The sequence below is a fragment of the Rhipicephalus microplus genome, chromosome X, assembly GCF_043290135.1.
Source record: "Rhipicephalus microplus isolate Deutch F79 chromosome X, USDA_Rmic, whole genome shotgun sequence".
In the NCBI taxonomy this organism is placed as follows: Eukaryota; Metazoa; Arthropoda; class Arachnida; order Ixodida; family Ixodidae; genus Rhipicephalus; species Rhipicephalus microplus.
In genome coordinates this window covers 98,921,534-98,937,395 of record NC_134710.1, presented here as the reverse complement: position 1 = coordinate 98,937,395, position 15,862 = coordinate 98,921,534, and the positions used below count along the sequence as shown (strand labels likewise).

The following is a 15,862-nucleotide window of genomic DNA, read 5'->3' as shown; positions in this document are numbered from 1 at the left end:
ATCACTGCATATTCCTTGAATGAACTGCCCTTATTCAAACCAGAACCATTTACGACAAGCGTTGCACGGAAAGCAGCAGCGTGAGAAGGCAATAACGGCAGCGCGAGACTGCTTGAATCGAGCTATACAGTGATGTTCCGTGCAGGGAATCGTCCCCTTTTCGGAGAATTTTCGCCTTTCATTGTGAGCCAAAGGGAAAACTGGAATCATCGTAATAATGCAGGGAATTTCAGGAATGGTTAAGTTTTCCTATGACAACCAATAATTAGCGGTCACAGTGTGCCTGAATCTGCTGTTCTTATCAGGCGCATGCTCCACGCAAGCATAGCCCTTGAAATTTGTTTGATATCTACGCGGAGTGATATCTAGTTCACTATTGATGCCTTCAAGCCCACAATGTGCAGTGCACTAACAGCTTTTGAATTAATAAGGACATGCTTTTGTTGTGCGGCAGTAGAGAGGCCCGTCATGATTTCAAAAGTCGCCAGTGCGTAAGACACACGTAGTTATAATATGTGCGTGCATGGATGAGGGCAAAAATTATTAATGTTGTGCAGAGAAGTATGCTGGAAATTTTATGCACGTTTGCAGGGAAAATCCCCGAAATAGGGCATTTCCATATCTCTGAATGAGAATTTTTCGGCGTAGTACGGAACATCACTGGCGCAATACGATCGGCAAGACGTGCAATATCCGGTTTCCGTGTCGCATTGCTCCATTCACCGACATTGTTTCGGCATCGGTTCCGTATGGGCGCGCACGCGACAAGACCTCGCCAGACAGCCCAACAAGTGCCTTTGACAGCCTTTTATATATTTTCAGTTGCACACAAGACGAAAACAGGGGAAGCACTCCGGCATAAGCTGTGAAAGACTGTGGAAGCTGCCACTGGTGGTATGCGTACAGCAGCTCGAATGGGGACTCTTCCACACAGCATGAACAAAGTGGAAGTGGCGATGAGGCATTGCGGCAGAACGGGCGCTTTGTTTTTGGAACCACTTGCGGATGTTGTATAGCTGCTAGGCGAGGTCATCGGGGTCACTGGGCTGCCTTTTTTCAGATGAGCTGGTGTGCGAAGGCCCACTGGTACCATCTGATTTGTCGCCAAGTTTCGGTTCCCTCGGCTTCAGCTTTGGATTCTTACGGCGAGGGCGCAAGAACTGCACCTGGCGGTGGCTGAGTGGAAACCTGGCGGTGGAGTTGGTGGCCTCCTCAGCCGCATCCTCCGCCGACGTGGCGACGGTGAGCACCCATGCCCACTGCACGAGCGTCGCCGAGTACCCAAAGTCATTTTGGCGGATCAGCCAATAGGCAAGATGCTCAAGCCACATGGCGTTCGTCGGAGGCACAAATTGTTGGGCGAAGTGTCTGCGAAGTCACCACACCCGATAGAAATATTCTAATAGAGAGAATGAAATGCATCCGCCAAAGGCTTTCAAAACGTCTGACAGCGCTTTGACGCGTCCACGAAGCGATCGTGTGCGAGACATTAGTAACAGAAGACTTCTCCGCAAACGCAGTTATAAGGGGGTGCGGTAGAAGGTAAATATATTGAAGTGCGGAGCACTCAAATTAGAAAGGGTGGGAAATAACGAATTAAGATGATAAAATGATTGCTATAGATATACTGCAGAAGGCACGGAAAGTCAAAAAAAATTACGCCCATTGAAAAAAAGCAACCAAGCGCCTGTTCGTATTTTTCGGAAGTACAAACAATGAAGTCGCCAACATTTTTTTCTCTTACACCCCTCACTCGAAAACTTTTCTCTCTATACTCATGTGAAAATATGCATTCTCTGCAATGAGCTACGATGTTATTAGAAGTGAAAGCATTCCTCAATGTTCGATGGGGAGGTTGGTATACTGAACAGGTTGTCAATAGTCATCGAGAGGGCATGCAGCAGAATTCCTGGTCGCATCAAGTTGTTATGGCACTTGATTAAGGGCGCGTTCACACTTGAGAAGTGCAGTGAAATCTCAAACGCCAAAGTGATCGAAAAACCACAACCGAGCGCGTCAAAGATGTTCACACTCGTTCTGCCCCATCCCGCCAACGTTGCCATCGCTACCTTGACAATTTATTCGATTATGCCTGCTTTCTGAGAGCTAAAATTCGTACCGAATTTTAGTTACTCACGCAAACTTGAAATGAAACCGCTCGCATTTTTTCAAAAGTTGTTTCGGGAGATACACCAGCAGAAACGACACAAGAGAACGCACCTGCAACAGCGGCGGCGGATTGAACCGGCTGTACACAAAAGAGAGACACGTTGAAGCTTGACGGCTGCCGCTGCACCGTCGGACTCCAGAGTTCTCGGTGATTGTAATCCAAACCAGGCTCTATCTATATGAACGCGTCCTTGTTAGGCCGTCAAGCTTCGTTGTGCTGCGCAAGTATTTTGCGATTTGAGCCAATACGAGCCACCACCGGCGCCTTTGCCGCCATGTTGAATCTGCGGCTGGCTAGTTACATCACATTGTTTGATCTACCTCAGCCAAAGCCGTGAAGCGGACACCAGATCAGCTTTTGCTTGATGAAAAAATAGGTCTCGGACAGATTCTTGCGCGCTGGCCGCACGGCGTGGCTTTCCGGCCGATTGTGTGGGAAGTGAGCCAATTACCGGAGAGTTTCGCTTCGTTCACTCTCCTTTAGCCTAAGTGAGAACCTGCCCTAACACTCGGATATCAAAAATTTAAATTGTAAGGCTTCAGTTGTCAAAACCCCGACTTGATTATCAGGATCACTGCATAGGCAATCTCCGGAATTATTTAGACCACGTGGGGGACTTAACATGCGCTTAAGTTCAAGAACACGAACATTTTTGCATTTTGCCACCATCAAAATGCGACTTCCGAGGCTATAATCAAGCCAAGGGCCAGTTACGCGATGGCATAGCCGTCAAGGTATAACGCACCAGACGAAACTTGAGACTCCAATGTGCCAATAGTGATGTTGCTGGCCTTGTTTATTCGTATTTACAGGTTCAATGAACGCACACCTCGGACGGGATAGTGAAGTGACCACAAAACAAGCGCTAGCTTGTCAAACGTACAGCTTCGTCAAACACGTGATCACTAGTACTATTTACTGAAACAATTATCACATAACCATACTGCCTAGTTAGGCTGCCTTGTAAAAATTACTGTGAACCAGGTCCTGACACTGTACGGGTCCAGCCTTTTTCGGGAAAGCAACAAGTGCTCATTTTGAGGAGACTGAAGCAAAGCGAGGCATTACTTATGTGTCGTTCTTCCTTTCGTTTAGTCAAAGAAAGGAGTGCCTGTTGATTTCCAAAAAAAATGACTGAACCAACTCGGCTGACAAGCATACGTGTTAAAAATTGTTGACTCACTCAAGCAAGTAAGCAATCTTGCGGAATACTTTAGTCCCTTCTTTGTCCATGATTAACCGGCGGTGGCGGCTCAACTCAGTGAACTCGGCTCTTCCATCTGCACAGAAGAGACGAAACTATTCTGTTTAAGTGAGCACGCACGTGCATTATTTAGCCCGGCCACGTTGATTGGCAGTGGCTACAACATTGTTTATTGGGGGGCGCAGCAATGCATTACTCTACTCCACAGAGACAAGTGGGGCATTTCCCAGATATTATACTATATTTTTTTTGTCTTGCACTCCGCTGCCCCCCCCCCCCGCTCCTCTGCAGAGTCCGCTGGCCCGCCGAGATGCTTTGCCTCGTTCCTTGTCGTAAACTGAATGTGGGGATTTGTTGCTGTTGTTTCAATTATAGGCTAACACCCAGCCGGTGGCCACTTTTTAGTGACCAGTCGTAAAAATATAAACTGTTCCTTGTAATAACTATTGCTAACATTTCATGTCTTTGCGACCAATCTATGACAATATGCTCTATCATGGAGTCTCATCTCGTTTTCCGGCTCTAATTTTGCAGTGAAAGATACTGATATCAGTTTGCAGAGGAGCGGGGGGGGGGGGGGGCAGCGGAGTGCAAGACAAAAAAAGTATAGTATAATAGCTTGGAAATGCCCCGCTTGTCTCTGTGGAGTAGAGTAATGCATTGCTGCGCCCCCCAATAAACAATGTTGTAGCCACTGCCAATCGACGCGATAATGCATTATCAGACTAAGGCGGAATGGTCTGCCCAGGGGTGCAATACTGAAGACATGCGGAGGCAAAGAGCGCGAGTGGCCCACGGCTCTTTGATGCCGCTTCGTTGCTGTGTCCGCGGCAGGAACTGACAAGTCCCGTCGTGCTTCACATCTCTGGCTTGATCTTCTCCCTTATGGCGCCTTGCTCATGCCTTGCACGTAGACAGTCGTTTTTGTCGGGCTACATGCTCTCGCTCACATTTTTGAGCTGGTCGAATAACTTGGGAGTCTGAACACACTGCGTCGTTCACGACTCGGATGAGAATCTGAAGATTTGATGATGAGTCACTTAGTTCGGTCACATCCTGAGATATGAAGCGCCGACATGACACGCCTAGAAATGCCATTAGACGCTTCATGCAAAAGACAGCGGTGCGTAACTGAGCATCTAGTTAAGCAAAGCTAATGATTAGGGATAATGAAAAGTGCGTGCGTATACTGATACTTTCCTGTCTATAGAGCTGCATGACTTCGCATAGACTATAAAGACGCACAAAAGAGCCGCACAACTTTATTTCAGTTTCCGTTGACAGAACAAGTCTACACGGCAACAGCCCGATTCAGTCTGCTTGTCAGTATAACATTTTCAGAACAAAAAAGAAATCTCAAACGAACATTACCTCCTTCTGTTGTGTGGTGGCAGCATGAAATATTTAAGCTTGCATCCTCTTTTTTTATATTACGTAGCGTCATCTTCTTGAAACGAGCACTAGTTGAACCGCTGAATAGATGCAGTGATCGCAGTCGGCGTATGGAGCGCCTTTCGCAGTATTTTATAGCGATAGCATTTGCAGAGACACAACAAGAAAAAACCCGCTTCGTCATCGTGGTCCGAGCGGAGTCTAAGTGTGACAACCTCGATGCACCTAGCACACAGAACTAAGAGACAGCACACGAGAATGCGCACCGATTGACTGAACGCAGGGTATTCGCAGTAATCTCAGACTGTCGTGCCACCTAACGGAATTCAGGAGCGTCCTCTCAAGGATGATGAGTAGGCAGACGCTCCCAATGCTGCCTCGTTCAGCGGTGCTAGCCGCAGTGTTAACACGTTAGCAAGAAAGGAACTGAAACGACTTTGTAAGTTTCGTGCATCAGTGAATATACCAGACCATCTGTGACACGATAAATCTGACTCGTTCAAGCGAGACGCGAAGTTTTCGTGAAAATAAGTGGCAACTCGCGCTTTCCATTATAGCCCGTAGAGAATACTAATCAGCTTCGCGAGATTTCTCGCAGCAACTTTAGATTTCTCGCAGCAACTTTAGCAACTGACTATTTCAGTTAAAACTCGCCTTGTTTTACGTGCGTATAGCAATCGTCAGCGCTTTCGTAGTGCATGAATCTCATAACATTCATTGTACGCGGAAAGTAGCGCAGGCTCGTGATTTGCACTTCCAAACTTTGGCCTACGCTTCGCCGCTTGTTTTTTACGTTCATTATTATATGTTAGCGCACTGCAAGTGATTCCTTTGTATGCCGGGTATTGGAGCGAAATGATCTCCGAAACCCCTGAGAAACGTGGTGAGTGACGCCATGTGGGTGTTGTGCGTCGTGAATGACGCGTTGTTGGGGCTATCGAAGTCATTTGGCAGACAGAATTCCTCAGATTACTTTCACCAGTGATGTTTAAAGGAACTGTCTTGATGTCGAGGATTTTTTAATGGACGTAGATGGCTGTCAACGCACTGAGAGTGACAGCGACGATGAACGATCAGCTGCTAGCTCACGAGCAGAGAGTTGCCCTTCACGTCCCGTCGTGCGTGAATGTTTTTTCAAGCTCTTGAGTTACTTTGATTTTATTTATTGTATAATATCCTTCATCAAGCTTAAATAAAAGCAGACTTTTTCTTGTGCACTGAATGTATCCCAATTACACTGGATATTACAAAGCGCCGTATGCCGCGAACATGCTCAAGCTCGACCAGTGAAGCGAAATGATTAGAGCAATGAAATATTCACTTACGACTATAGTCCACGGTAACTTCTCCTGCACTTCAATGGTGCCGTCTGAACTACGTTGTTTGACAAATTTGCACAATTCCGACGTTGTGAAAAGTGTACGCATGTATTCGTTTCGATATCCTCGTTTCGATCGCGCTAATGAAACGTGCAACATCCAAGTGCATGGAATTGCGCACTGATAGAGTCCCATCATGGTGGTGACACAAGTGCTATTTAGTGGGAAGTTAAATGCTAGTGTTTCAATGCAGAAGCAACTACATGATGCTTACAGCGCAAGTAATGACGATGGCGTAATACGTTTGCAAACCATCGCTGCGTTAAACATTTGTTCCTGTTCAGCCGTGACGGTGCGCTATTCGCTAGTGACCTACTACTGCGGCTAAACAGCCAGACAAGCTAGCTCGGCACAAACGATCTCGGGGTGCTGTTCAGTTCATGGGTGAATTCAGGTTTGCGATGTTTTCTGTGGCACGCACAAGATTACACAAAGGATCGTTGATACACGGTTAATCAATTGACACCACCACCCTTTTTACTGCGGCGAGAAATGCTGCAGCGAACTTTTAGCAGTTCCAATAGTTTAGGAATGTACTTTCGTTCAATATACACTCATGAGAAGATCAAGAATTGATCCGGTGAAAGTGGCACGAGGAGTACATCCGTGCGTCCTATTTTGGGCGATTTCACGGGTTGATCATCCTTCCGCGGCCATAATGGATTGCACAGCACGCCACCTATAGGCCGTGAGCATTGCGAATAATTCAACAGGACAGAAAGCTGAAAGCGTATCCCTGGTCACTGCGGTCAGCCAGGTACCAAAGGTGGCACACTATCTCTGTCAAAAGTGCCTTGTCATCCTTAGCATGTTAGTTTGAAGGAGGTTAGTGTTCACGTAAGGTCCAGTGGCATCATGCGACAGGAAATTACGTCAACACTAGCCTTCTTCAAACTAATACGCCAAGGAACGGCAAGGAATCTATGACAAAAATTATGTCCCTCTATCAAAATGTCGGCCAGCCTGCTTTAGGCACTTTCTTCAATTCGTGCTGCTTATGCCACTTACTTAATGAGAGAAGTGCCCTTTGTACCCTACTATGAGAAATACCGGGCGTACACGTTCATGGCCTCGTTAGTTAAAAACGCATTAGCTTTTACCGTAGCTTCGTTGTTAGCAGTTCACACGTGTAGGACTGAAACTATCGGTCTACTTTTGAAAAAGATTATGACCTCTTATCGAAGCGTCGGCAGCCAGCCTGAGGCACTTTTTCCGGTTCGCTCTGCATGTGCAACTTAGTTTACTAGAGTTACCCTTCCTACAATGATAGTTTCCTTGCATACACATTCATGTCCTAAATAAAAAAAAACGCATTAGCTTTACCGTAGCTTCTTTGTTAGCAGTACACAGGTGTAGGACTGAAACAATTGGTCTACCTTTGACAAAGATTATGACTTCTTATTGAAGCGTCAGCCGCCTGCCTGAGGCACTTATTCCGGTTCATTCTGCTTGTACCACTTAGTTCACGAGAGAAGTACTCTTCCTACAAAGATAGTTTCCTAGCGTACACGTTAGTGTCTTGGTTAAATAAAAAAGTATTAGCTTTTACCGTAGTTTATTTGCTAGCAGTACACACGTGTAAGAGTGAAACCAGTGGTATACCTTTGACAAAGATAATGACCTCTTATCGAAACGTCGGCAGCCTGGCTGTGGCACTTTGTCCGGTTCGCTCTGCTTGTGCAACTTAGTTCACGAGAGAGAGAGGTAGCCTTCCTACAATGATAGTTTCCTAGCGTACAAGTTCATGTCCTGGTTAAATAAAAACGTATTAGCTTTTATCGTAGTTTCTTTGTTAGCAGTACACACGTGTAGGACTGAAAATATTCGTCTACCTTTGACAAAAATATGACCTCTTATCGAAGCGTCGGAAGCCTGGCTGAGGCACATTTTCAGATTCGCTCTGCTTGTGCCACTTAGTTCACGAGAGAGGTTCCCTTCCTACAATGATAGTTTCTTAGCGTACACGTTGATTTCCTGGTTAAATAAAAACGTTTTATCTTTAACCGTAGTTTCATTGTTAGCAGTACACACGTGTAAGGCTGATACTAGCGGTCTACTTTTTACAAAGATTATGACCTCTTTTCCTAGCGTCGGCAGCCTGCCTGAGGCACTTTTCACAGTTCGTTTGGCTTGCGCCACTTAGTTCACGAGGTATCCATGAGAGTTACCTAGCGTACACATTCATGTCCTGGTTGAATAAAAACGTATTAGTTTTTAGCACAGTTTCTTTGTTAGCAGTAAACACGTGCAGGACTAAAACTATCGGTCTACATTTGACAAAGATTACTTCGTATCGAAGCGTTGGCAGCCTGTCTGAGGCACTTTTTCCGATTCGCTCTGCTTCTGCAACATAAATCACGAGAGAGAAACACTTCCTACAGTGATAGTTTCCTAGCATACACTTTCATGACATAGTTTTAAGAAACGCATTAGCTTTTACCGTAGTTTCTTTGTTAGCAATACACAGGTGTAAGACTGGAACTATCCGTCTACCTTTTACAAGTATTATGACATCTTATAGGAGCGTCAGCAGCCTGCCAGAGGCACTTTTTCAGGTTCGTTTTGCTTGTGCCACATAGTCCACGAGAGAATACCCTTCCTAATTGAAAGTTTCCTAGCGTGTACCTTTATGTCCTGGTTAAATAAAAACGTATTAGCTTTTACCATAGTATCTGTTAGCGAGACACACGTGTAGGACCGAAACTATCTTCTACCTTTCACAAAGATTATGACCTCTTATTGGAGCGTCGGCAGCCTGCCAGAGGCACTTTTTCTGGTTCTTTCTGCTTGTGCCACTTAGTTCATGAGAAAGGTTCCCTTCCTACAATGATAGTTTCTTAGCGTACACCTTCATGTACTGGTTAAATAAAAACGTATTAGATTTTACCGTAGTTTCTTTGTTAGCAGCACACACGTGTAGGACTGAAACTATCGGGCTCCCTTTGACAAAAATTATGATCTCTTATCGAAGCGACGGCAGCGTGCCTAAAGCACATTTTCCGGTTCGTTCTGCTTCTTCCACTTAGTTCACGAGAGAGGTACCCTTCCTACAATTATAGCTTCATAGCCTACATGTTCATGTCCTGGTTAAATATAAACGTATTAACTTTTATCATAGTGTGTTTGTTAGCAGTACACACGTGTAGGACTGAAACTATCGGCCTACATTTGACAAAGATTATGACCTCTTGTCGAAGCGTCGGCCGCCTGCCTGAGGCACTCTTTTCTGTTCGTTCTGCTTGTGCCACTTAGTCCATAAAAGAGGTACCCTTCCTACATTGATAGTTTCCTACCTTTTACCGTAGTTTTTTTGTTAGCAAGACAACTGTGTAGGACAGAAACTATCGGTCTACCTTTCATAAAGATTATTACCTCTTATCGAAGCGTTGGCAGCCTGCCTGAGGCACCTTTTCTGGTTCGCTTCTCTTGTGCGCCTTAATTCACGAGGTACCATTTATGTATACTATGATAGTTACCTAGCGTACACGTTCATGTCCTGGTTAAATAAAAAGGTATTAGCTTTTACCGTAGTTTCTTCGTTAGTAGTACACACGTGTAAGGCTGAAAGTAGCAGTACACCTTTGACAAAAAATATGAGCTCTTATCTAAGCGTTGGCAGCCTGCCTGAGGAACCTTTTTCAGTTTGTTTTGCTTGTGCCACTTCGTTCACGAGGTATCCGTTATGTATATCATGAGAGTTACCAAGCCTACATGTTCATGTCCTGGTTGATTAAAAACGTATTAGCTTTCACGGTAGTTTCTTTGTTAGCAGTACACACGTGTACGACTGAAACAGCAGTCTACCTGTGACAAAGATTATGACCTCATATAGAAGCGTCGGCAGCCTGCCTGAGTCACTTTTTCCCGTTCGCTCTGCTTGTGCCACTTAGTTCACGAGAAAGGTTCCCTTTCTACAATGATAGTTTCTTAGCGTACACGTTGATGTCCTGGTTAAATAAAAACGTATTATCTTTTACCATAGTTTCATTGTTAGCAGTATTCAAGTGTAAAGCATATACTAGTAGTCTACTTTTTACAAAGAATATGACCTCTTTTCGAAGCGTCGGCAGCCTGCCTGAGGCACTTTTCACGGTTCGTTTGGCTTGCGCCACTTAGTTCACGAGGTAAACTTTATGTATACCATGAGAGTTACCCAGCATACACATTCATGTCCTGGTTGAATAAAAACGTATTAGTTTTTAGAACAGTTTCTTTGTTAGCAGTACACACGTGCAGAACTGAAACTATCAGTCTACCTTTGACAAAGATTACTTCTTATCGAAGCGTCGGCAGCCTGTCTGAAGCACTTTTTCCAGTTCGCTCTGCTTGTGCAACATAGTTCACGAGAGAGGTACACTTCCTACAGTGATAGTTTCCTAGTATACAAGTTCATGACTTAGTTTTAAGAAACGCATTAGCTTTTACCGTAGTTTTTTTCTTAGCAGTAAACAGGTGTAAGACTGGAATTATCGGTCCACCTTTGACAAGTATTATGACATCTTATAGGAGCGTCAGCAGCCTGCCAGGGGCACTTTTACCGGTTCATTTTGCTTGTGTCACTTAGTCCACGAGAGAATATCCTTCCTAATTGAAAGTTTCCTAGCGTGTACCTTTATGTCCTGGTTAAAAAAAACGTAATAGCTTTTACCATAGTTTCTTTGTTAGCAAGACACACGTGTAGGACTGAAACTATCTTCTACATTTCACAAAGATTATGACCTCTTATCGAAGCGTCGGCAGCCTGCCTGAGGCACTTTTTCTGGTTATTTTGCTTGTGCCCCTTAGTTCACGAGGTACCTTTTATGTATATTATGAGAGTTACCTAGCGTACACGTTCATGCCCTGGTTAAATAAAAAACGTATTAGCTTTTACCGTAGTTTCTTTGTCAGTAGTACACACCTGTAAGGCTGAATGTAGCGGTATACCTTTGACAAAAAATTATGAGCTCTTATATATGCGTTGGCAGCCTGCCTGAGGCACCTTTTCCAGTTCGTTTTGCTTGTGCCACTTAGTTCACGAGGTATCCTTTATGTATACCATGAGAGTTACCAAGCGTACACGTTCATGTCCTGGTTAAACAAAAACGTATTAGCTTTTACCGTAGTTTCTTTGTTAGCAGTACACACGTGTAGGACTGAAACTATCGGGCTCCCTTTGACAAAAATTATGACCTCTTATCGAACCGTCAGCGGCCTGCCTGAGGCACTTGTTTCGGTTCGTTTTGCCTGTGCCCCTTAGTTAACGTACCCTTTATGAGTACTATGAGAGTTACCTAGCGTACACGTTGATGTCTTGTGTAAATAGTAACGTATTAGCTTTTGCCATAGTTTCTGTGTTAGCAGTACACACATGTGGGACTAAAACTATCGCTCTACCTTGGACAAAAAATATGTCCTCTTATCGAAACGTCAGCAGCCTGCCCGAGGCAGTTTCTGCAGTTCGTTCTGCTTGTGCCACTTAGTTCATGAGAGAGGTACCCTACCTACAATGATAGTTTCCAAGCGTACACGTTCATGTCCGGGGTAGATAAAAACGTTTTAGTTTTTACCGTAGTTTCTTTGTTAGCAGTACACTAGTGTAGGACTGAAACTATCGGTCTACCTTTGAAAAAGATTATGACCTCTTATCGAAGCGACGGCAGCCTGCGTGAAGCATATTTTCCGGTTCGTTCAGCTTGTTCCACTTAGTTCACGAGAGAGGTACCCTTCCTGCAATTATAGTTTCATAGCGTACACGTTCATGTCCCGGTTAAATATAAACGTTTTAACTTTTACTGTAGTGTGTTTGTTGGCAGTACACACGTGTAGGACTGAAACAATCGATCTACCTTTGACAAAAATATGACCTCTTATCGAAGCGTCGGCCACCTGCCAGAGGCACATTTTCCGGTTCATTCTGCTTGTGCCCTTTAGTTCACGAAAGAGGTACCCTTCCTACAATGATAGATACCTAGCGTACACCTTCATGTTCTGGGTAAATTTAAACGTAATACTTTTGCCGTAGTATCTTTGTTAGCAAGACAATCGTGTAAGACTGACACACTCGGTCAACCTTTCACAAAGTTTATGACATCTTATCGAAGCGTCGGCAGCCTGCCAAAGGCACTTTTTCTGGTTTGTTTCTTGTGCCCCTTAGTTAACGAGGTACCCTTTATGTATACTATGAGAGTTACCTAGCGTACACCTTCATGTCCTGGTTAAATAAAAAGAAATTAGCTTTTGCCGTAGTTTATTTGTTAGCAGTACACACGTGTAGGACTTAAACTATCGATCTACCTTGGACAAAGATTAAGTCCACTTATAGAAGCGTCAGAAACCTGCCCGAGGCCGTTTCTGCAGTTTGTTCTGCTTGTGCTACTTAGTTCATGAGAGGTACCCTTCTTACAATGATAGTTTCATAGCGTACACGTTCATGTCCTGGTTAAATATAAACGTATTGGCTTTTACCGTAGTGTGTTTGTTAGCAGTACACACCTGTAGGACTGAAACTATCGGTCTACCTTTGACAAAGATTATGACCTCTTGTCGAAGCATCGGCCGCCTGCCTGAGGCACTTTTTCCGGTTCGTTTTGCTTGTGCCCCTTAGTTCACGAGGTACCCTTTATGTATACTAACAGAGTTACCTTAGCGTACACGTTGATGTCCTGGTTAAACAACAACGAATTAGCTTTTACCGTAGTTTCATTGTCAGCAGTACTCACGCGTAGGATTGAAACTACCGGTCTACCTTTCACAAAGATTATGACCTCTTTTCGACGCGTCAGCAGCATACCTGAGGTAGTTTTTGCGGTTCGTTTTGCTTGTGCCACTTAGTTCACGAGAGAGGTACCATTCCTACAATGATAGTTTCTACCGTACACGTTCATGTCCCGGTTAAATAAAACGTATTAGCTTTTACCGTAGTTTTTTTGTTAGCGGTACAAACGTGTAGGACGGAAACTATCGGTCTACCTTTGACAAAGATTATGACTTCTTATCAAAGCGTCGGCAGTCTGTCTGAGGCACTTTTTCAGGTTCGTTCTGCTTGTGCTCTTTAGTTCACAAAAGAGGTACCCTTCCTACAATGATAGTTACCTAGCGTACACCTTCATGTTCTGGGTAAATTAAAACGTAATACTTTTGCCGTAGTTTCTCTGTTAGCAAGACACTCGTGTAGGACTGACACACTCGGTCTACCTTTCACAAAGATTATGACCTCTTATCGAAGCGTCGGCAGCCTGTCTGAGGCACTTTTTCCGGTTCGTTGTGCTTGTGCCATTTAGTTCACGAGAGAGGTACCATTCCTACAAAGATAGTTTCCTGGCGTACACGTTCATGTCCTGGTTAAATAAAAACGTATCAGCTTTTACCGTAGTTTCTTTGTTAGCAGTACACACGTGTAGGACTGAAACTATCCGTCATACTTTGACAAAGATTACGGCCTCTTTTCGAAGCGACAGTAGCCTGCCTGAGGCACTTTTTCCGGTTAGTTTTGCTTGTGCCCCTTAGTTCACGAGGTACCCTTTATATATACTATGAGTTACCTACCGCACACGTGCATGTCATGGTTAAATAAAAACGTATTAGCTTTTACCACAGTTTTTTTGTTAGCAGTACACACGTGTAGGACTGAAACTTTTAGTCTACCTTTGACAAAGAATATGACCTCTTATCGAAGCGTCGGCTGCCTGCCTGAGGCACTTTTTCCGGTTTGTTTTGCTTGTGCCACTTAGTTCACTAGAGAGGTACCATTCCTACACTGATAGTTTCCTAGCGTACACGTTCAAGTCCCGGTAAAATAAAAACGTATTAGCTTTTACCGTAGTTTCCTTGTTAGCAGTACACACGTGTAAGACTGAAACTATCGGTCTACCTTTGACAAAGATTATGACGTCTTATTGAAGCGTCGGCCGCTTGCCTGAGGCACTTTTACCGGTTCGTCCTGCTTGTGTCTTTCAGCTCACGAGGTACCCTTTATGCATACTGCGAGAGTTACCTAGAGTACACGTTCATGTCCTGGTTAAATAAAAACGTATCAGCTTTTACCGTAGTTTCTTTGTTAGTACTACACACGTGTAGGACTGAATCTATCGCTCTACCTTTGACAATGATTATGTCCTCTTATCGAAGCGTCGGCAGCCTGCCTGAGGCAGTTTCTGTGGTTCGTTCTGCTTGTGCCACTTAGTTCACGAGAGAGATACCCTTCCTACAATGATAGTTTCCTAGCATACACGTTCATGTCCTAGTTAAAAAACGCATTAGCTTCTACCGTAGTTTCTTTGTTAGCAGTACACACGTGTAGGACTCAAACTATCGCTCTACCTGTGATAAAATTATGTCTTTTATCAAAGCATCGACAGCCTACTGAGGCAGTTTCTGTGGTTCGTTCTGCTTGTGCCACTTAGTTCACGAGAGAGGTGCCCTTCCTACAATGATAGTTTCCTAGCGTACAAGTTCATGTCCTAGTTTTAAAAAACGAATTAGCTTTTATCTTAGTTTATTTGTTAGCAGTACACACGTGTATGACTGAAACTATCGGTCTGCTTTTGACAAAAATCATGACCTATAATCGAATCGTCGGCAGCCTGCCTGAGGCACTTTTTCCAGTTCGTGTTGCTTGTGCCACTGAGTTCACGAGGTACCCTTTATGCATACTGTGAGAATTGCCTAGCGTACACGTTCATATCCTGGTTAAATAAAAACGTATTAGCTTTTACTGTAGTTTCTTTGTTAGCAGTACACACGTGTAACACTGAAACAATCGGTCTACATTTGACAAAGATTATGACCTCTTATCAAAGCATGGGCAGTTTGCCTGAGGCACTTTTTCCGGTTCGTTCTGCTTGTGCCACTGAGTTCAAGAGGTATCCTTTAAGCATACTGTGAGAGTTACCTAGCATGCACGTTCATATCCTGGTTAAATAAAAACGTTTTAGCTTTTACTGTAGCTTTTTGTTAGCAGTACACACGTGTAAGACTGAAACTATCGGTCTACATTTTACAAAGATTATGACCTTTTATCGAAGCGTCGGCAGTTTTCCTGAGGCACTTTTTCCGGTTCGTTCTGCTTGTATCACATAGTTCACGAAGTACCCTTCATGTATACTATGAGAGGTACCTAGCGTACACGTTCATGCCCTAGTTAAAGAAAACGCATTAGCTTTTACCGTAGTTTGTTAGCCATACACACGTGTAGGACTGGAACTATCAGTCTACCTTTACTATAATTATGAGCACTTATCGAAGCGTTGGCATCCTGCCTGAGGCACTTTCTCCGGTTCACCCTGTTTACGCCCCTTAGTTCACAAGAGAGGCACACTTTATGTCTTACTATGAGAGTTACCTAGCCTACACGTTCATGTCCTGGGTAAATAAAAACGTATTAGATTTTACCCTAGCTTAGTTTGAAGTATACACGTGTAAAACTGAAAATATCGGACTATCAAACGCTAAGATTTTCACACGGGTACTATAAATAATATTTGCAAGAATATATTGTAAGTTTACGTCCCAACACCACAATATGAATATGAACAAGGCTGGTGTGGAGAGGTCTCAAATATTGACCAGCTCTTGTTTTTTAACGCCTACTTAATTCTTAGTAAACTGGTCCAAAGTTTTGTTTCCCGAAGTTTTCGTGGATAATCTCCATAAACACAAAGTAATACTAACGTTATTGCTTCGACACAGACATGAGTTTTTTTCGCGTTTTTACATTTCTTTCTACGATGAGTAGTC

At 44.0% G+C, this 15,862-nt stretch overlaps 1 protein-coding gene across 1 annotated transcript; it reads right to left on the bottom strand.

The window, feature by feature from the left end:
* Nucleotides 1–848: 848 nt before the first annotated feature.
* Nucleotides 849–3,507, bottom strand: LOC142775675 (uncharacterized). Its single transcript, XM_075877315.1, has 2 exons — nt 3,354–3,507; nt 849–1,368 (listed from the first exon to the last, which is right to left on the bottom strand). The coding sequence occupies exons 1-2, from the start codon at nt 3,401–3,403 to the stop codon at nt 1,020–1,022; spliced, it is 399 nt and encodes a 132-aa protein (XP_075733430.1). The 5' UTR covers nt 3,404–3,507; the 3' UTR covers nt 849–1,019.
* Nucleotides 3,508–15,862: the final 12,355 nt, after the last annotated feature.

Coding starts and splice junctions, on each gene's coding strand:
- LOC142775675 (XM_075877315.1), bottom strand. CDS start 3,403: ATGGACAAAGAAGGGACTAAAGTATTCCGCAAGATTGCTTACTTGCTT. Junction 1,369..3,353: donor AAGATTGCTTACTTGCTTGA/GTGAGTCAACAA, acceptor GTGACTTCGCAG/ACACTTCGCCCAACAATTTG.